At 63.4% G+C, this 21,205-nt stretch overlaps 1 protein-coding gene across 4 annotated transcripts in view; it reads right to left on the reverse strand.

Moving 5' to 3' along the window:
- SCUBE1 (signal peptide, CUB domain and EGF like domain containing 1) overlaps positions 1-21,205 on the reverse strand; it is a 112,612-nt gene that overhangs the window by 11,061 nt on the left and 80,346 nt on the right. For 3 of the 4 annotated variants that reach the window (XM_037028505.1, XM_037028504.1, XM_037028506.1), the window contains 10 exons: positions 19,307-19,423; positions 14,202-14,324; positions 12,720-12,836; positions 10,895-11,017; positions 5,605-5,724; positions 5,193-5,297; positions 4,186-4,302; positions 3,318-3,455; positions 1,975-2,178; positions 1,376-1,537 (listed from right to left, as the gene is read on the reverse strand). In XM_037028505.1, the coding sequence (XP_036884400.1) occupies positions 1,376-1,537; positions 1,975-2,178; positions 3,318-3,455; positions 4,186-4,302; positions 5,193-5,297; positions 5,605-5,724; positions 10,895-11,017; positions 12,720-12,836; positions 14,202-14,324; positions 19,307-19,423 (1,326 nt within the window). The remainder of the gene's footprint in view (positions 1-1,375; positions 1,538-1,974; positions 2,179-3,317; positions 3,456-4,185; positions 4,303-5,192; positions 5,298-5,604; positions 5,725-10,894; positions 11,018-12,719; positions 12,837-14,201; positions 14,325-19,306; positions 19,424-21,205) is intronic. The other variant, XM_037028507.1, reaches the window with a different exon arrangement.

Genomic DNA, 21,205 nt, shown 5'->3' on the forward strand with positions numbered 1-21,205 from the left:
TACCAGCAAGAAGAGCGAGTGGCCTTGCTGCTGAGCTGGGAAGTGTGGGGCCCCTACAGGGAGCTAGGAGGTGGTGGGAGGTCATTTATTTCAGGGTGTTCTGGCATGAGTGAGGGGTGGCTTAGTGCCCCCTCAGCCCAGGCTCTGGGTTCTCTGCTCCCAGCTGTGGCCACTCGGAGGTCCCCGGGGACAGAGACGGCACTCCGGGAGGGGCAGGGGCCAGGGGCCAGTTGGCAGCCTGTGGAACTCAGGCCTGGGCTCCAACCTCGCCTGTCCCCAGGAAAGGCTGGAGGTCTCTGCACCACCCTAAGGGTCCCACCCAGCCGCCCGCACAGGCATGCTTTCCTCATTCCCTTGGATGGCCCCCACAATGGCCTGGGATGGGAGGCTGCTGGGTGAGAGGCCCTAAGCCCCTTTCAGGGACGAGGTTTAAGTGGGGCGGTAGTTGGAAAAGCTCTTTGCAAACCAAATTGAGTTTGGCACATGACCGAGGGCTTTCCAGGTTACCTCCAGGGCAAGCTGTACCATTCTCGGTGTCGAGAAGGTTCTTGCCCTGGTACCTGTCGCATTCCACAAAGCGTTTCCACAGCCATGGTGAGTGTGGTTCAGTGGACTGAGCGCCAGCCTGCGAACTGGAAGGTCGCTGGTTCCATTCCCAGTCAGGGCACAGGCCTGGGTTGTGGGCCAGGTCCCCAGTTGGGGGTGTGTGAGTGGCAACTGATCAATGGATCTCTTGCACATCTACGCTTCTCTCCCTCTCTTTCTCCCACCCCTTATCTCTAAAAATACATAAACAAAATCTTTTTAAAAAGATTTTATTTATTTATCTTTAGAGGGGAAGGAAGGAGAGAGGTAGAGAAGTATCAATGTATGGTTGCCTCTCATGTGTCCCCTGCTGGGAACTGGCCCGCAACCCAGGCATGTGCCCTGACCGGGAAACGAACCGTGATCCTTTGCTTCACAGGCCCACACTCAATCCACCGAGCTACACCAGACAGGGCAACAAAATCTTTTTAAAAAAGCATTTCCATGGTGATGGTGTGCTCCACAAAATGCACCAGATTTGGTCAACTGTGAGGCACCCCGTGCCTCCACCATAACCACAAGCTGGCCAGTAATCGTTCAGGTGTTTGTAAACTGTAATGTCCTTTCCAAACTGCAGGGGGCGTGCCTGAGCCTGGTGCAGGCAGCCCAGTGCATGTACACTGCCATGGCCGATGTGGGTCTGCTCTGCACACAGGTCAGGACAGGTTCTGAGAGCGGGGCTTTTCAAACTGTCCTAAGGCTCCGGGGTCTTTGCTTTGGGAGCTTAGGTGGAGACAGAGGGTGCCCCGCCCCCGCCCCACCTGTCCTTCCAGGCCGGGCCCACACTCGCCTCCACATTCAGATACGTTGTGGGCACCGGCCAGGCCCAGCCCGTCGCTGCTGGGGCACGGTGTGCAGCTGAGCTGGCCGCCCCCGTCCTGGTAGGTCCCCGGGGTGCACGGTGCACACTGGCCAGAGTCTCCATGGAAGTAGGTGCCAGGCTCGCAGGCCACTGCAGAGGCAAGGTGGGAAGGCTGCTGGTGGCTGGGCGGCCTGTCTGCTGGGGCCTCAAGCCCAGGGTCTGCCCCATCAGACAGGGCACAGCCCTGGTCCCTGGGGCTCAAAGGGCATAGAACGACCCAAATCCGTCCCAGAAGGGCCAGGGGTGGGAGCCGGGAGGGGCCGTCTATGGGGACCCTGGTCTTATGCTCCCTCCTGGCTGCCCTGCTCAGGGTCCCCTGCAGACCCTTCCACCCCTGCCTGGTGCCTGGCCCCAGGGGGAGCGCTTTACATGACAGGCACCGTGACGAGTGCTGAGTGCTTCTCTCCGGCAGGTCTCCTGTGGCTCTGTCCCAACCCCCCCTCGATGTGTCTGTCTGCCTTGTGGGCTGTTCCCCGGGCCGCTCGTGGAAGGAAGGACAGAGGAAGTGGCTGTGGGCAGGGACTCACCGCACTTGCCATCCTGGAGCACCTGGCCTGGGCCACATGCACCCTGGGCCTCCAGGGCCTTGGCCGGCCTCTGCACCACGTCGTACTCAGTGCCTGCGACCTGGACGGAGAAGTGCTGCCGGCCGATGGCCTTCCGCAGAGTCCTGAGGGCAGCCTGCAAGCTCTGCTCCGCTCGCTTTCGCACACAGTCTGCTTCGCAGGTGTCTGCAGGGGCGGGGAGGCCGTCACAGGCCCCTGAAGCCCCACCAGGAGATGCCTCCACCCCAGGCTTCCCCTGGGCCAGCCACTGCCTGGAGCGCGTTCTCCCACAGCCCAGGGCAAGGTGGCAGCATCTCTCTGACAGACCAGGAGACTGAGGCTCCCAGAGGTAGGACCGGCCCAAGGCCACGCAGCCGATCTGGGTGCCAGGCCTCTGCTACTACAAGTCATCACCTCCCCAGGGCATGACTCACTGACGAGTACACCGCCCTGTCACTCAAACACCCTCGAGGCTGCCACTGCTCCCAGGAAAATGCCCAGCACTCTGGCCTTGGATTCCGGGCCCCTCCCAGCACAGCACGGTGCCAGCCTGCCCTGCCAGCCCTAATCCCCAGCACTGCTCTGAGACACCCTGCCTCACTCACTGCTTGCTGGACACAGCTTGCTCTCTCTGACCTCTGTGCCTTTGCCTAGTCTATTCCCTCTGCCTGAATGCTGTTCCCTGCCACCTCTTCCATTTGGTGAACTTTGATTTCAAGTCTGGAATCCATGGCATCTCTCTTGGGAAGACTTCCTGGGCCCCTCCTCCAGGGCAGACACTTCAGCCCTGTGCCCCATTTGTTCCCACGTGCCTCTCATCTAGCATGCCCACAGTACCGAGCAGACCCTGTGCACTTCTGCCTCCCGTGGCCAGGAGAGCAGCCAGTGGGGGGCCTGGCTTGGCCCCTGCATTGCCTGGCGTGCAGGGCTGGGCACACACAGCACACGTTTGCTGACTGGGCTCAGTTCCTCAGTCACAACTCAACACGCACTTATGGCCAGAGGAGGGTGTTGGTGTGAATTGCAAGCTCCCCTCTGGAATCTGGGAAGACAGGTCTTCAGTTGGATGGCTCTGGAGGGCTGGGGGGACCAGCCCCCCCGCCCCGCGACCCCAGCGAGGCCGTGTGGCTGTCCCTGTGGGTCCCAAGCCCTGCTGCTCACATGGCCTCGGCCTCCTCCTCCGTCCTGGGCCGTGGACAGGGACTCTGCCCGCTTGCCAGGCCAGCCTCCACCTCCAGCAGCGACGGCTGGGGAAGGAGCCCATGGCTCGCTGACGGATCCCCCACCGAGGCCCTCAGCCGCCCACTGGGGAATCCCTTGCCCACCTGAGGCCTCTTCCGCCTTTGTCTCGACCTCAAACTCTGCTGTAATGTGGGTCACCTCCTTGGATGGGGACTTCTGGCCACGGCGTCTCTTCTTGGAGGAGTCGCACTTGAGGGTCACAAAGGTCACGTGGCAGTTTTCTGGACAAGGAAGGGACGGCTGTGGCAAAGCTGCCCAGGGCAGGGGGTAGTGTCCTACCTGGGCGTGCACACAGATGGCTGTCGGCCGGGGTCCCACTCATCCTCGGTGCAGACGGGGAAGCTGGGACTGGGCAAGGCCAGGCCGGGCTCTGGGTCTCATGAGGGGCCGGCGGCTGACCCAGCCCTGTCCCAGCCCTCTGAGCCCATCACAGAGGGCACTGCCTACATATTCCTGGTGCAGCTCTGCCTCGGGCGGCTCAGCCTCAGGGCTAGGCCTCTTGAGTTCGAGGGTGGCCGGGTTTGAGGGGCAGCCCTAGAGGCTCAGCTGTCTTCACAAAGCAGAGCTGGGAGGTGTGCCTGCTCCCCCCACCTGGACACCCTTCGGGGCCACCTGCACCGGGAAACCAGCTGTGGAGTGAGCCCCAGGGTCCCGGCCATGTGGACAGAGGGCCCTTGCTCTGGGGAGCTTGTTAACTCCAGGTGAGGCAGGGACGAGGGTCCCAGGGATGCTGGGGGACCTGAGTTTTCCACTCACTGCTGACTGCCTTCCCCAAGGACACTGCTGCTGTCTACAGTGCCCGGTGTGGCTGCTGCAGCCAAGTGGCCACGGGGACAAGGACAGAGAGGCTCCACCTGTGGGGACCAGCCTTGCTGGATGCTGGGTCTCCACTCCCAGGCAGGGAGACCCCCACTGCCCCTGGTGTGGGTTGGCACCAGGTGGCCCACTCACCCAGCAGCAGCTGCCTCATGGCTTCCTTTGCTGGCTCCCGGCCACGGGGCCGGAGGTGGCACTTGGCATCTCGGATCTTGAAGCGGGCCTTCTGTCTGATGGGGGTGGTGGGGGCACCTGGGGAACGCAAAAGTTGCCCAGGTGGTGGCCTCTTCTGTGGCGGCGGTGGGGGGAGCTGCAGAGGGCATGCGTGAGTGTGGGGGGCTACTGGGGGCCCATCCACCAGCATCTGGAGTGGGGCCCTCTGCTGCCTCATCTCTCTCCTTGCAAGGCCAGAAAAGGCGCAGGTTGGGTGGTGGGGTTGAGATCCAGCCTGGGGCCATCCAGCCAGAATCTTCCATGGAGGAGGAAAGGAAGGCCTCCCCACCCCCACCCCAAAGCCAGTTTGCATGGCTTGAGCTTTCAGGACAGGGGTCAGAGGAGAGAGGGAAGCAGGGAAGGGGAGGGGTGGAAACAGTGTGGACCAGACCACTGCTTTCTCCGCGGGGGGAACCGCAGCCCCTGGACTCGGGAACCTGCAACTGCAGAGGCTTTAGAGCCCTGCTGGGGTGTGTCGGGCACACAGATGCACCCACGTTGGTGAATCGGCACACTGGACGGGAAAAGGTGCTGCCGACACCACCCTGCTCCTATTGGGGGGCAGTGGCCCGGGCGCTGGCCCTTGGGAGCCGGGGCAGGTGAGTGACGTGCATCTAGAACCTTTGGGGCAGCTCTGACTCAGGAAGAGCCAGTGGCCCCAGCAGACGGCACTCACTGCACAGACTCGGAGACCCCCGAACTCCCAGCACCTCTGTGCTGCGGGCCGCCCTGGTGCTTCGGCCTGCAGCCTCCACGTCAGAGGGCCCTCCCACAGCCTGCTCGCTCCTAGGCCCAGGCTTGCTCTCAGCGTCGGAGCCCCAGGAAGCTCTTCTGTGGGCTGTGTCCCTCCCGCGGCCCCCAGTGTGGAGCTGGACACCAAGCCAAAGGCCGCCCCCAAGTGTGTGCTGGGTGGACAGGCCAAGGGCTACCTGAGCAGCTGGGCCCGGTGCTGGTGCTGGTGCCGTTGAGTTTCTGCGGTGTCTTGCCCTGGAGACTGGGGACGCCGCAGCTCAGGCTGTAGCTGTTTTCTGAGTCTGCAGAGAGGCCGGTGGTGAGGTGGGCCTGGGCGCCCCTCCCATCTGCCCCCCGCCCCCTGGCCCAGGGACCTCGGCGGGAAGGGGCTGACCCTTCTGTCAGTTCACTTCTGCTATTCAATTACAGGCCAGCAGCTGGGCAGGAACAAGCCCACTTGTGGAGGGGGACCAGACAGCTGCCCAGAACCGCCCAGGGATGAGGGCTGGGGCCCTTCCTGGAGACCAGCAGGGGCAGGGTGTGGGCCCAGGGAAGGAAGCAGCCCGTCCCATCCCATCCCATCCCATCCCAGAAACAGTCTCAGGGTACCTGGCGCGAAGTGGGTGGGAGCCAGGCAGGAGAGGAGGCAGCTTTCCACGCTGCCCGCCTTGCTGCAGGACAGCTGGGCCTGCGGGGCGGCCCTGGCCCGGGAAAGGCACTTGCCCGTCTCTGTGGAGAAGGAAGACATGAGAGAGGGCTTGCGGGGGCCCAGGCAGAGACTCTGGGGGTCAGCACGGGCATGGACCACTGGGAACTCCCACTGCACCTGTGCCACGGCCACATGGCCCTGGAGTGCAGGGGATGCGTGGGGATGCGGGGCTCAGAGAGCCGGCTTGCTCCCTTCTCCCAACACAGGGCCAGGCCCAGACCAGGCACTCCAGAGGGCAGGGACCTCCAGAGCAGGTGTCTAAGCCCAGCTGGGGAAAGGGACAACTGAAAAGGAGCACGGGCTTCTTGGCAGTGACCGACTGGAATCACGGGGGGCTGCTAGGAAACCCCTGGGGGCAGCCTCTGGACACACCCCTGCAGCATCTGAAGCTGTCCCAAGCTGAGCTCCCCCAGTTCTGTGTTTACTTATCCTCCAGGGATTCAGGCAGTCCCCAGACTTGCACAAACAGACTGGGGGTCCTGCCGTCCGGGACCTGTCAGGACCGGTCCGAGCCTGGCCTAAGCGAGCGTGCCTCTGGGGGCGTCCCACTCTGGTCCTGGGGGATGGGACGGCTGCCACAGGGGCCTTGTTGGTGAAATAAACTGGAGCGGGAAACTGCCCACTGGGATGATCTGCAACCTGTGGATGCATATTTTCCAGAAGCCTCAGAAAGTAAATGATCCAGAAGAGAAAGTAAATGATCCAGAAGCATGAACACACTGTCCGCGGATAAAACATATGTCCACCCTGTAAATACGAGGTCCAGTGTCTCTGTTCCTGGTGAATCGGAGCGACCCGTAACAACGCCTGCAGAGGACACGAGCCTGGTGGGCCACTGCAGGGACCCAGGTCCACGCTGGTGAAGAAACAGGGCGGCACCCGCATGCTTCCCAGGAGACACCCGCTGCCCGAGGGCTCCCTGAGCTTGCTCTCGATTTCCCAAGGGAGGGGCCGACACCACAGACATATGCCTGCCCAGCGTGGGGGCCCAGTCCATAACCCACAGCACTCTGGGTACAGGGTGAAGATTGACACATGCAGGCCAGGGCTGCCCCTTGAGGCGCGAGTCCCTCCTGGTGGGCATGCAGGGTTCTGAGGGCGGTGAGCACACAGCAGCTACGGCACATGTGCTTCCCGGGTGAGCCGACACTGTTCTGCGTGCTTCGGTGGCTGCAGAGACGACGGCGCCGAGTCGAAGAACAGCATTCACAGAGGCCCAGACAGTGTCGGGTTTTGTGCTCCTTATTCGGGACATGCCGGCTGCTTTGGTGATAAGCAGGCACATCTGACTGGGAGCACTACTCATGAAGCACTCTGAGACTTTGCTGTCCTCATTGTCCTTGATACTTTGGAAGAGGAAATGCTGCAGAACCGTAAAGTCACCCGTGCGAGGGCGTGATCCTAGGTTCTTCAGAGAACCTCTGGGCACAGACGGTTCCCAGAAACCAGCCGTTGTCCTGGAGCCTCAGGATGGTGGGGTGGTGGGGAGAGGGGGCGACGGTGCGAAGCAGACTGCCAAAGACTTTAAATGTGTTTCTTCCATAAAGAACCAACAGATCTGAACAGACCCACCGCCACTGCACCTCGCTCATGCTGAGCCTTTGGTGCTGTACGGCGGGGTCTCCCCACGCAAGGCCGTGAAGAATGGCAGCCAGGATGCAGAAAACGCCCTTCCGACGAGGCCCACGAATTCCCACCAAGGGCAGGCCTGCCCGGTGCGCGCCGTCTCCCGGCATTGCCGACCCCCACCCCGGGACGACCACCTGGCTTCGCGTCCTAATTGCAGCACCTTGAATCCAGGTAACTTTGCTGAGGCACAAAGCTGGTAAAGGTAAGGTAGTTTTTCCCTGTCCTGCCTGGAGCACCACTCGGGATTTCTCTAAAAGGTAAGTTCTCTCGCTGGCACCAATGATGGTTCGTTGGTATCTCTTAACAAGACCAACCCCACCGCACTCCCCAGACTGTGGCCATTATCCCCGGCGGTCTTGGCATTCCCGCTGGACTCCCCAGCAGTAGACGTCGGGTCGGAGGCCAAGACCTTGCCTGCAACATCGGCCTCGATGGCAGAACCAGTTGCAGCGGCAGAGCACCTACCGCATGGCGTGCTTAGCCGGGACTGTGTCTCCTGCTCCAGACCCTCCACTTACAACGATGGGCTGACTTCCGCCACCTCAGTCTGGATGGGTGTTTCTTCAACGCCTTGGTCCTCGGACTTCTGTGCAATTTGGTTTTCTGGCAGCTCTGGTTGATTTTTGTTTTTAAGTTGGTTATTGTCCTTCTTCTGTTGCACGAGGAAATGAAGCATTTCTACTCAGGCCTCTGTCTTGGCCAGAACGCCCCACTGTCCCGGCTGTTTGAGTGGCCCTCCCAAGCTATCGTTCGGGAAGCCGGCAATGAAAAATGGTGTCGAGTGTGTCCCCTGAACTTACCGATCACAAAAGTCTCTGCAGACAAGACAGGAAAAGAGCAGGGAAGTGCCCTGCCTCGGGGGGAGGGGCCGCCATCCTGCGAGGATTTTGACTGCGAGTTACGATGACACCCACAGACAACACGCTGCGGCTCCAGGAGGCCCAGCTCCCGCCCACCTGTAAGTCTGGCTCATCAGGGCCACAGTGACAGGGAAGGACTCCCCAGAGCCCTCAGAGCATGACACCTTCTTACAAGGGCCTGTCTCTGGGGACATCAACAGTTCCTGGGGAAGCGGCCTGCTGAGGCTGTCGATCCTGTCCACAGGAACCCGACAACTCCAAGTGGTGGTCAAAATGTCGCCCCTCACTTGGGCGCCAGCGGGAGCAGCACAGCCCACGGCATGATCGGGGGCACGAGAGACCACTTGACCTCCTCCTTCAGGTAGTCCTGGGCAACAGGGTGACCCTGGACTGTCTCGGGCCAGCCAGGGGGCATCTGAGCTGCTGCCAGCACTTCACTTTGAACTTGGGTTCCCAGCAGAGGCGAGGCGAACAGTCTGCATCGGGGCTAAGTTAGCAGGAAGCAGCTGGAAGGGTGAGATGTAGGAGGCGGGGGCCCAGTTTTCAGGGTCAGTCGTGGGAACTCTCAGATCGTGGTTCTAGAGGGTCTTCCAGAAGCTTCTAAAGAACACCTTCCGTAGCGCGTGTTTGTCTCGGTCACTCCGCATCTACTGTCTGGAACATTCACCACTTTCACAGTCCCAGCACAGCAGGCGACTTAGAGACCACAGCGGGGTGCAGTCACCCTGACCACGACCTGCGATCAGGACTGTCCATGGAGGGGGCGGCTTCAGCGTTGAAAGTTGGGACAAGCCCCAGTGACCGTGCCTGCCACTCCCACTGAGGAAGGGAGACAGAACGGGGGTACTGAGAATAAAGACTAGCCCCCCCGTGCGCCGAGCCTGGAGAAAGCCTGAGGTCCGAGAGCTCTGGTATCAGGTGGACGCCAGACCCAGCAGGACCCAAGCTCAGGCTTCTGAGCCTGGTTTTCCTTGGTGCCCTGCAAGGGCCATGCTCCTAGGATGGACCCCACCTACTCCTTCCTGTTACCAACACAACCCCAAATGAGCTCCTCTGCAAACCATGGAGAGGGCCAGCAAAGCCTTGCTTTGCTCGGCAAGGCTTTGTCTGAATGGCATAGCCATTCTTACCTAAGTAGGTAGCAAGTTCTGCCTTTTGACTTCCAGTATCAAGTTCATTCTGGACACTTTCACTCATTCAACACACATTCACTGGGTGTTGCACCGCCAGGCTCTGTCCTAGGTGCTGGGGGCACAGCGGCGAACAGATCGGACAAAGACCTGCCGGGCCGTGCAGGGCACGCCCCACGTGAGGGCAGACGGGCCAGCCCAGCAGGTGTCTGTGGAATAGCTGCCATGCCCGGTGGTTCCAAGGGCAGCAGGAGGGAGGAAAAGTGGGAAGGAAGGGGCTCTAAGGGTACAGAGGTGGTAGACCGTGCCCTGGGCTTGTACCGGGGGACAACCCTGTGGCATGCAAGGAGCCCTCCAGGCCGGGAGGAGTGCCTGGGCCCGCTGTGCTGAGGTGGGGCCACCATACCACAGCTCTGTGAGGCTGGTAGGGGTCAAAGGAGGGACAGGGTGAGGAGGCCACCCGGCCAGGGTGCAGCAGCCTGTGACAGATGGCTGGCTTTGCTTCTGTGCAGAGGAGTCCCCAGAGGGCTCAGCACAGAGAGAGGTGCAGTTGGACCCACACCTGAAATGCTCACTCCAGCCGCCCCAGGCAAGGACAGCCCAGCCCCTGGAACAGGCTGGGCACCTGAGGGTGAGGATGTGTCTGGTGAATGTGGGGGGTGGTCCGGCACTCAGAGTGCACTGGCGCGGGATGAGTGGTGCCCTGCCACACTCCCCGACGCTGTGGGGCTGCAGCCTGGGCGGTGGTGGGTTTGCGGAGACCACGTGACCGCAGGGGCTGGCAGCCAGGCTCTGAGGCTGCTGCACTCCAAAACGCCCCCCCCTCCTCAGCTTCCATGGCAGGACAAGGGAGAGCTGAGGCCTCCCCCCCAGCTTCCAGTGCCTCCCGGACCCACAGTCTGGCTGCACGCACTGACCCCCGCCTCCCGCAGGTCTGTCTGTGCGCCGGCCGCACCGAGTGAGCTCTGCCACCGCATCCCCTCAGCCCCCGTGAGCCTCATTNGGGCACCTGAGGGTGAGCATGTGTCTGGTGAATGTGGGGGGTGGTCCGGCACTCAGAGTGCACTGGCGCGGGATGAGTGGTCCCCGCTCCAGCAGGCCTGCCCTGCCACATCCCCGACGCTGTGGGGCTGCAGCCTGGGCGGTGGTGGGTTTGCGGAGACCACGTGACCCCAGGGGCTGGCAGCCAGGCTCTGAGGCTGCTGCACTCCAAAACGCCCTCCCCTCCTCAGCTTCCATGGCAGGACAAGGGAGAGCTGAGGCCTCCCCCCAGCTTCCAGTGCCTCCCGGACCCACAGTCTGGCTGCACGCACTGACCCCCGCCTCCCGCAGGTCTGTCTGTGCGCCGGCCGCACCGAGTGAGCTCTGCCACCGCATCCCCTCAGCCCCCGTGAGCCTCATTCCCACCAGCCACCTGCCAGCAGCAGACAGCGTCTGCCTGGTGACCCCGAAGTCCACGGGAAGCGGTGGGCCTGGCCCCCCTCACCCACCTGCAGGAGCCTCTGCCCTCCCCTGACACCAGCACCAGGTGGGAGGGCGGGTCCTAGTGATGGCTGCCCCGGGACACTCACCCACACAGTCCTTCCGGTTCCAGTGGAGCCGCCTCCCCGGGGGGCAGACGCATTCGAAGCTGCCCTTGGTGTTGACGCAACCCTGGTCGCAGCTCCCGTTGTTCATGCTGCACTCGTCCACGTCTGGAAGCGCAGGTGAGTGGGGGTGAGGGCAGGAGGGGGCTGGACGGGCCATCCCAGGCCACGCCCTCAGGACAGGAGGGCTGAGTCTCTGATCCCAGCGTGGTACTGTCATCACACTCAGGCGTGTGGCCACACACAATACACATGGACACACATGTGCACATGCAGCCACACACACCGCACATCAGATGTGCGTGTGTGCACACAACACACTAGGCATGCACATGTGCACACGCCACACACCACACACTAGACACACATGTGTGCACACATACCACACCAGACAACCACACATGCATATGTTCACACCACGCACTAGGCACACATGCGCACAAATGTGCACACCACGCTATGTACATACTACACACTATGCACCCACATGCACACATGCACACTAGACAAGCACATGTGCACACACAGGGCTCCCACAGACACCGACACACACCCCTCCTACATGGACTAGGTGGCGGGCAGTGAAGTGGCAGAGAATTTAAGTTCCCATCAGGTCTTTGGGACAGGAGTGAGCGCTGGCCCAAGACCGTGGGGCCCCCTGTCACCCTGGGACTCGGGACAAGCCCCTCCCAGCTGTCCCCCTCCGTGTCTGTGGCTTCCTCTGACCACCAAAGACCAAGAGCGCCCATTGGAGTGGGGGGGTCTGGACTTCGTTCACCCAGGGGAGTGCGACTGTGAGCGCCCCTGCCACCTGCACTGGGGAGCAGCAGGCCCAGGGAGCCAGCACCCAGGTTTTGGGAAGTCCCTGCAGCAGAGCCTGCAGCCCACCCCAGGGCCAGCCCCCCCACAGCTGTGTGTGGTCACCGCACTGCCTGGCCCATTGGATCGTCACAGCCGCCCCGCAGACAGAGTGGCTGCTCCCAGGCCACAGGAGAGGAAGGGACCCCTGGACCGCAGGGCCGTTCTCTGCATGGCCCCGCCCGTACGTCTCCAAGTCCCAAGTCTGTGGCTCCTAAGTCCACCGAGAACCTCCCCCTTCCCTGCCCACCCTGCCTGGCTCCAGTAGCTCTGGCCCCCATGTCTGGAGCTGCCTGCCCACTGACGCCCTGGGTTCTACTCTCTTGAATACAGGGAAGCCAGAGCAACCTCATTTCGTCAACTTGTCACATCCCTGATTAAAGCCTCCAGCGATTTCTCACTGGGCATAAAACCCCAAGGCCCCCTGGGGGCTCGTGAAGCCCTGTCTCCACCATGTCTGCAACTCCCACCATATTCACGGGGCTCTGCACACACCACTGCCTCTTGGTCCCTCTGTGTGCTCTCTTCCCCAGTGCCTTTGCACATGCTGTTCCCTCTGGCATGCCTACTCTCGTGTGGACCCAAACTCTTCTCCCGCAGGAGCCCCATTGTCGTTCTACCCTGCCCTTCTCCGGTGTTACCCTCTCCCCCTGGAACAGACTGTCTCTGGGATTCTCCGCATGGCGGCCACCACCCTCTGGACTGGGCCCCTGCAGCTGCTCTTTCCAGGCTTATGCCCACAGCCTGGTCAGGCTCAGTGCCCATGGGACTTGCTGTCCCCTCCCCCCGTCCTCCTGCCCTGCCCTTGGCTGAGACCCTCTGCCTGCCTGTCCCCAGCCTTGGTGTGGTCTCTCAGGCCTGTCAGGGTCAGGGTGTAGGGTGAAGTGTGGGTGACCGTGCGGCCAGGCGCGTGCCTCGGGGGGGAGGTGGCCCTGGTGGGCAGGTTGCAGACCTCCGCAGTGGGTGGTCCCATAGAGTGTGTAGCCACGGCGACACAGGCACTGGAAGCTGCCCGGGGAGTTGATGCAGACGTGGTCACAGGTCCGCTCGAAGGAGCACTCATCGATGTCTGCAGGGCCACAGGGAGACAGAGTGTGGGAGGGGTGTCAGGGCGAGGAGGGCAGGCATGGCCCGTCACTCAGCCCCGCAGGGCACATCTGTGCAGGCCCGACCCTGGGCCTGTCGATTGGTTACTGCCACTGCCTGGCTCCCTATTTTGTCTCTGTTGCCTAGGTCTCGGGGTCAGGAGCCACCTCACGTCTGCCTGGAGGTGGGCAGGGCAGGAACACTTTGAGTAGAAGGGCTGTTAAGCACACCTGCCATTTAACACCCCCGCTCAGCTGTGCTGTGGACTGGTTTCCGTCCAGCGGTGCAGGGAATGACACGCAGGTGGGAAAGCAAAGGCCGTGCGGGGCCTGGTCCGGGCCTGGGCAGGCGCTGTGCTCCCAGAGGACCCACATCCCACAGAGGAGCCCCAGGACTGGCGCCCCCACCCACCTACCCCTACCTGCCTCCTGCTTTGGCCCTCCTTTGGGGAGCACCCCTCACCCCTCAGGGCCTCAAGCTGCCCCCATCCAGGCTCTGAGCAGCACTAACAGCCAGAAGCTGCGAGTCCTGCAGCCAGGCTGGGCTGTGTGCAGCCAGCAGCTACTGGAGCCCCATGGGGACCAGACGGCTGGACAGCAGGGTGGCCATGATGCTGTCGGCCGCTCCCCAACACGGGCCTCTGGGCCCTCTACATACTCGTTCCCAAAGCTGGTCCCACAGGGCCCCTCCGGGTACCCGGGCTCCCTCAGCCGCACTGTGCCACCTCTGGGGTGGGTGGACCTCCCTGGCTCCTCCCCAGGACGCCTTCCCTGGCCCCTCTCACTGCTCATCCTCTGGGCTCTTACTGAATCCTGGATGTCTGCTGGGCTTGTCCTGGGCTCTGATTCCTGGTTCTGCCCACACTTCTGCTCCCACTAATCCTGCTCCTAGCAGGCTCCTGGGACCCTGTAAAAGGGCCGCTGGAGAGCGCCTGCCTGCAATGTGCCGTTCCTTCCACCAGGCAGCAGCATCCCCACTCCGAAGCTGCTGAACGAGGCGGTGGGGGGGTGGAGGGGTGGGCAGTGAGAGCCGATAAGCTCTGACTCCCACTGGCTGTGCACGGGGGACACTTGCTGATCTCTCCCTGAGCCTCAGTAAAAGGAACAGATTGGCCTGGACGACCTCTGAGGGCCCTTGGAGTCGCACAGGGCAGGGAAGACAGGGTGCACAGGGGCACGTGCTAAGCACCCGGAACTGTACCTGCGTCTTCAGGTGCAGCCGGCACGGTGGACCAACCCACCCGCACTCCCCTCCTCCCCCAGGAGCCCGCACAAACCTGGGCCAGAGGGGCCCGAGAGGCCCAGGGATGTCCCCGGGCGGACCGCTGCCCGGCACAGAGAAGGCTCACCCTGGCACGTCCGCTCGTCGGTCAGCAGCTTGTAGCCCTTCCGGCAGCCGCACTCGACGCTGCCCACGGTGTTGCGGCAGAAGTGGTCGCAGCCCCCGTTGTTGGCCAGGCACTCGTTGATGTCTGGGGGAGCCAAGTGGGAGGGGCGGGGAGACTGGGACGCAGAGCTGGACAATGGCCCGCCCTTCCCTGACTTCCTGGCTGCCCACCTCCCAGTGCTGGCCTCAGTTTCCCCAACTGAGCACAGGGCTGGGGTCCTGGCTCCTAGTGGTGGGGACCAGCAGGCTGGGAGGTAACCCTCCCCACCGGGATGGTTGCAATCACAGAAGGGAAGGGAACTGACGTGCTGTGTCAAGCACGACAATGGGGACAGTGACAGGCCCTGTGTCTCTTCACCGGTGCACTGGGGGAGGCAGCGGGAGGGCAGCGAGGTCTGGGCAGGTAGCTCCCCATGGCTGCCACCTTGATTCCCGGCCATGAGCCGAGGGTGTGAGGGAAGTGGCGTCCCTGAGGCCCTGGTGCTCTGCCTGCGTTCCCCGACTCCGAGTGACTGCCTGGCTGGAGGCACTGCCACAGGGTGACCCTGCCTGACCCTTGGTCTGGTTCTTCCCGTTGCCCGCCTTAACGCTTGCCTGCTGGCTCCCTGTCTCTTTCCTCAGCATTTAACGAGTGTGGCTGTACCCTGAAGGTCTCCTGGCCTGACCCCCAGCTCTCTGCCACCGGCCGGGACTTGAGCTCCCTGCACGCAGCATCGCTGCTCTGGGTGTGTGCACGGAACACTGACTAAAACCAAGGGTTTCTCGGTGCTGGGAGCCCTGCACCTGGCCTAGGGCCCGAATTTCAGGACCAGAGCTGTCGGGGGTCAGCCCATGCCCAGTGAGCGGCTGGACCCTCTGCGGTCACATCACCTGCTGGGCACTGCCTCGAGTGGGGACTAGAACAAGCTGTTTCCGGCAAGGTCTCCGGTGATCCTCACAGCACCTCCCACTTCGGGGGTCAGACCTCCCACTTCACAGAGGAGGTCACAGCTACCTGAAGGAGCCACGTTCTGGCCCAGCTGCCCCCATTTCCAGACGGGCCTTCTCCAGCGCAGCCTCCAGAGAAAGTGGACAGGGAGGCCACAGAGGGCAGAAGCCCAGGCATTCCATCGCCCCCTCCCCCAGGGACCACAAGAAGCTGGGGGACTCCTCATGAGAAGCCTCCTGCAGGGCGATGAAGGCCCCTCTCTGCTCTGCCCTGGCCAGCCGCGTGGTCCCGGGCCAGGAAGGGCATCGTCCCTCTAAGCCTCGGGTCCCCACCTGCAGACGGCGCTGCGTGAGGCTGGCCTCCTCAGGAATGCCTAAGGCCTCTGGGAACCCCGATGCCTCCTTTCCCGGTCTGGGCCTGTCAGCTAGGCAGCTGTCATAGCAACCAGACAGGCGGCGAGAGGCATGTTTGGTGAGGCCCGGGCTGGTGCGGCGGGCTGCCTGGGGTCACTGGTGGGGAAGCGTCCCCCAGCTCCGGCCCAGGACAGAGTGAGGGAGTGCGGGGCACTCATGGCCGCCGACCTTCATCCTGATGGGGCAGACCCGGGGGTGCAGTCCTCTCCCCTACTTCCTGTCCCCGAAGACTCCCTCCCTTTCCACTGGGCTCCCACCCAGCCCTCACCAGGTGGCTGGAAGTCCTCTACCTGTCCACGAGTCTTCCGTGGCCTCGAGACGGCCCTGAGGAAAGGCCCAGCCCCTTTCCCAGAGGCCCTCGGCCCCTCCCTCTGAGCCCGGCGCGGCTGCCTCGCCTGCTTCCTGTGCCCCAGGCTCCTGCCTCGGCAGCCCGGACTCTGGCCGCCCCACTGGGTGCAGCCCCCAGCGCAGCCTGCCCCTGGGAACAGCTGCCCCTCTGGAGGCCTCCCCTGACACTCTGTGGAGAGTTAGCTGCTCCTTGTCACAGGACCTGTCCTCAGGACGACGAGTTGGGTATCGGGCACCTGTCTGGAGCCCCAGGGCCGGCATGAGCAAACAGATACGAGACTCAGGAGTTGGAGTGGTAGAGAGGAGGGCAGGGTCATCCGGGGGAACGTTCAAGTGCACGTCAGTGTGTTCGAGGGTCAGTGCATGCGTGGGGGTTGGGGGAGGGGCGCAGCCTGGCAACCCAGGGGCTTGAGGGTGAGGGCTCTCGGGTGGAAGCAGTGGGAGGGCCCAGGAGGGGGCTGGCCACGCTCTCGTGGGCAGCACACACTGCTGGGCTGGCCGGGCGGAAGGCAGGTGAGGGAGAAGCGTGGTCTGGTGGTGGGTGGGCTTCTCGACCTGTCCTAGAAGGTGCTGGGAGGAGTGGCTGGTGTCTCTGAGGCCGTCCACGCTCCAGCTCAGGGAGCAGAGGCTCCGTGGAAGGCCCCATTGGCAAGACGCCCTCCCAGCACCCAGTGGGTGCAGCCTTGAGGCTGGTCCCCTGCACGGTCCACACTCGCGACACAGAGCAAGGGCTTGGGGCACACTCTCTAGACCCCCACTTTCCCAGCCAGCTTCCACCTGCGCTTGCGGTCCTCTGGGCCTGCGGAGACCTCTGCTACCTAACCTCCAGCTGTCGGTCTTGCCTAACAATGGCTTTTGGCTTCCAGAAAACACTGTTTTTAAGGTCACTCCTTTGAGGTTGTCCTGGCCAGGACCGGATGTGCAGGCCGACTGACAGGTGAACCCCAGAGCCAGGGCCGAGGGTCTGCCGAGACCCCCAGCTGGGCTGGCCCCTGCCAAGCCCTGGCACGCTGATGGCACCTCTCCAGCCGGACTCTGGACTTGGGCAGAGAGCCTGAGGCTTCGAGACACCAGACCCTGGGGTCTAGGGGTCAGATTCGGTTTCCAGGGCCCCCGAGAAGGTGTTAGGTGTCCTTATCACGCAGTGCCTGACAAACCCCTGACCCATAATTCCTAATGTCTTAGACAACACCCAGACTGTTCTTCCTCACCTTCACAGCCACCCTGGCCAAGTCACTGTCACCTGAAGCCTGGGGGATGGCAGCGGCCGCCTCACCGCTCTTCCACACCCTGCCCAGAGGCCAAGCAGTGGCCAGGGGATGGGTCGAAATGAAAACCTCTGGGGCCTGGCCAAGGCTAGGAGGATGAAGGGCCCACCCCTGCCCCAGGCCTGCACCACCTGGCCTGGCCTGGCCTCGGCTCCCCGAGCCTGGGCACACTGCCCGCCTGTGGGGCCGGGACCCCGGGCCTCTGCACGGCACTCCGGCGCCCTGGGAGCACGGCCCCGCCTCAGCCCTGCCTCGGCCTCTGCCTGCCCACCCCGGCCAGGCCGCGCTGTGCCTCTCTGTCCCGCCCCAGGCAGCCCGCGCACACTTGCCTCGGTGATCACTCCTGCGCCTGACAGAGGGCCCCAGGGACCGGCACTGCGTCTCCCGCCCGTCTCCCCGGCACCCGAGGGGCCTGGAGAGCCGGCCTGGAGGGAGAGTGAGAGGAGCACGTCCTGCCTCCGGGGAAGGGGGCCGGCGGGCGCTGCCCTGGGCAAGGGCCGTGTTCGAGGGGAGCCTAAGGAAGCACGGTGGGGGCCTGGGCCGCGTGGGCAGCTCCCCTCAGCACCTTCCCCAGACACGGGGTGGGGGCGCGGTGGGGATGGATGCCCTGGGCCACCCAGCGATGGGCGGGGCAGCAGTCAGAGCCACCCCTCCGTGCTCCGCTAGGGCAGCTTTCCAACCCAGACCTTGGGCTCCTAGCAGCCCTGGCCTCACCTCAGGAATGGAGCCGTGCTGCCCCTCTGGCCCTGGGTCAGCGCCACGCCTCGGAGGGGCCGAGGGGCCTCATTCTACTCTCCTCCTATCCCTGGTCCAAGGGCAGGCAGCTAGCCCGCTGCGACACGGCCGGACTGTGGGGCCCTTGGCTGCCCTCTGAGCATTGAGTTCCTGTGGTGAGGCTTCAGAGACCGCCTGCCTGCCCGCCTGCCCACCAGGAACGCACCCTGGCTGGAGCGGGGGCTACGGACCAGGCTGGTTTTCAAATGAACAGGCGGAGGAACAGTTATTTCTGTCAATAATCACGAGGTTCTTGCCAGCAAAACGGCTAGGGAGGAGGTCACATGCTGTTTTTACAGGCTTAAAAAAGCCCACCTCAGATGACTTGAGCCCCCGAGTTCCCTGGGATGTCTTCCCCCGAAGGACTGCCCTCCCACTGCTTTCCAGCCCCACCTGCTGCTGGGCAAGGCAGCCACGGGAGGGTGGCCGGCCCGCAGCACGTTAAGGGCCGGCCGGGGGAGACCAAGGGGCTGCGCCTCAGTCCTGGAGGGGCCGTGGCCTGGGGGCCCCGACGCCTGCCGCCCCTGCCCCATCCCCCACGCCGCCCAGCGGCCCCTCGGTCTCCAGAGCGCATGAGCCAGCTCTTGCTTCCCAGGCCCCTTGCTTCCTGCTTTCCCGAGGGGACCTGACCGTGCGGGGCACCCCCTGCCCGGACCACCTCCTGCCCTCGGCAACTCTGGGTGAGGCAGGAGACGGCAGGGGAGACGCAGCCCACTCTGCCGCTTGCCGCAGTGGCCGCATTCCTTCAGGTGCCAGGGACCTCGCTCAGACGCACCCCTTCCTCGTTTCTAACTGCAAACAGAGGTCCTTCAGTTCTTCCGCTCTCAGCCACCCCCATGCCACTCCTCCAGTGACATGGACACCCAGGGTCCTTGTTTTCCTAACGGGACCAGCAGGCAACTTGACCCCAGTACAAACGGACTCACACTCGCTTCCTGCACCACCCTGAGCCATGCTGTCACAGCTGAGGTGGGCGGGGTGAGGGGACGGGCCGCACCCTACCCCCGAGAGCCCCAGGAATCACGAGGCCAGGAAGGCCCCCAGTGAAGGCACCTGTCACCCAACAGGCAGCTCAGTTCTTTGCTAGAGAGCCCGTTCTGTGGCCCAGGAGCGCAGAGGCGTGCAGTGGAACCCGTGTTTCCGGGGGGCCACCCTGTGGGGGAGCCCTGGTGCAGAGCCGCCCTCCTCTCCACCCCCCCAGACTTGCAGGCGCTTCCTGGCCCTGCAGCCCCCACGGCCCCACGCCCGATTCACCGGCCGGCCCTGCTCCCGCTCCACCTGCCCCCACCAGGCTCCAGGAGTGGAGGCGGCCATGTGCCCGCAGCTCCGCACTGACCTTTGCACGTCTTCCCGTCGGGCTGTAGCATGAACCCCACCGGGCAGCTGCATCGCACCCCAGTGGCCGTGTCCTTGCACGTCCGGTCGCAGCCTCCATTGTTCACTGCACACGTCTCTGGGGAGGAAGAGAGTGAGATGCTCAGTCTCCTCAGACAAGAGCCGCCTCCTTTCCTGAGACAGGAGACTTGAGTTCAAGTTCTGGCTCTGATACCCTGCAGCTGTGGGGCTTCTCAGAGCCTCACACTCCCCATCTGTAAAGTGGGAGCGTGACACCATCTCTGTGGGGTCGCTGCAGCTGAACAGAGGCTGCGTCTGTAAACGGCAGAGGGCTGTGCTTGGGCAAGGCTGGCTGCTGACAGGGCCCCCACCACTTCCGGTGACTGGTGTCACCCAGGCCAGGCTCCAGCGCCAAACCCAGACGGGCGCTCCCTGGCTCATCCCGGCACGGACGGCGGTGCCCTGGCCGTGGAGCCCCAGGGGAGGTTCCGGAGCTGCATGCCATGCATCACCTCCATGAGGACTCGGCCCACATCTGTTCTCACTGAGCGACCCGCCAAGCGTGTCTGGTTTTTGTTCACTTGAAGCTTGTCTAGGGCTGTTTTTTTCCTCCTTTGCAAGTTCAAAGGGGCTGGAGTGGCTGGGGCATAACAGGTCGCGGAACCTGTCGTGTGGTGACAGTGATCCTCCACAGGCCTGCAGATGGGGCTGGCAGGGCCGGGGCACCAGGGCGCAGGTGGCCCGCACACCGAGGAGCCCGCTGCCGACCCGCTGAGCCTTTCCATCTGGATTCCTTTCGAGCATCTGGCGCGCTTTGATCTCGTGGGAACCATGCCTGCGTGGGCTTCCTCTTCTCTTGGCTGCTGGGAAGGGAAGAGCCAATGGGCTCCTTGTTCTTTTATGACCTGAACCTCTGCCTGCCTGCCTCAGCTTCCCCTGGGAGCCTGGCCGCTTATTCTGTCTGCGTGTCCATCCGTGGGTTTGACTCCTGTGAGCTGCCCTCGGGTCTCTGGGAGGGGTCTGGGACGAGTGGCGGGCGATGACTACACGAGTGCCGCCCCCAGTGGCCCCGAGTCCCTGATGCTACTTAGACCAAATTCACGGTGCCTTCCCTTTGAACTTCAACTTGTGAGGGCAGAGCAGAGCAGGGAGAGGAGGAAACCGGGCATCCCCCTTTGTGTGCGTGAGTGCGCATCTGCGGTTTTGCAGGGTGGCCGTGGAGGGGGTGGCACTGAGTTCAGGGCCTGCCAAGCCTTCTTCTCGAGGCCACTGTTTCCGCCACGACAGGAGCAGCGGTGACCCCCTACAGAGAGGAGGGGCTCCCGGCTGGCCTCTCCTGGCCTGCCTCTCCCTGAGTTTCCACAAGCCCCAGCCCAACCACTGCAGGTGGGCAGATTCTGGACGCCTCCCTGCCTTTGGGTGTGCAGCCCCTTGGCAGGGAGGCCCTGCCCGCTGGTGTCTCTGCGCCCTGCAGACACCAGGTCCCCAGACTTGGAGAGCAGGCTCCTGCCTGCGGGCACCCACCCAGGCTGGGTTCCGGGTCACTGCAGGCCCGGAACCCAGTTCTGATGGGCACACGGCCCTCAAGCACCCTCTCACCTCCCTGCCAGGCCACCCCCTGGGGCAGTGGCACTGCCCTGGCTCTGTCACTTACTGAGTGGCCCAGGTGGGGCCCCCTCTGGGCCCGGACCTCAGCACTTACATCTGGCTGATGAGGACAATAAGCTTTCACTCCTGGAGCTGAGGTGAGGATCAAACTCCCAACTTGGCCACGCCTGGCCCAGGGCCTGGCCGGTAGTAGTTGCTCAACAAACGCTAGTTTCCTCCCCGGGGTTACAACGGGAGGGAAATCCCACCCCACCCCCAAGTCAGGAGCCCACATACACCCCCAAGGGCCCAT

Source organism: Sturnira hondurensis, unplaced genomic scaffold (genome assembly GCF_014824575.4).
Source record: "Sturnira hondurensis isolate 20B ecotype Veracruz unplaced genomic scaffold, ASM1482457v3 Scaffold0019978, whole genome shotgun sequence".
Taxonomy (NCBI): Eukaryota; Metazoa; Chordata; class Mammalia; order Chiroptera; family Phyllostomidae; genus Sturnira; species Sturnira hondurensis.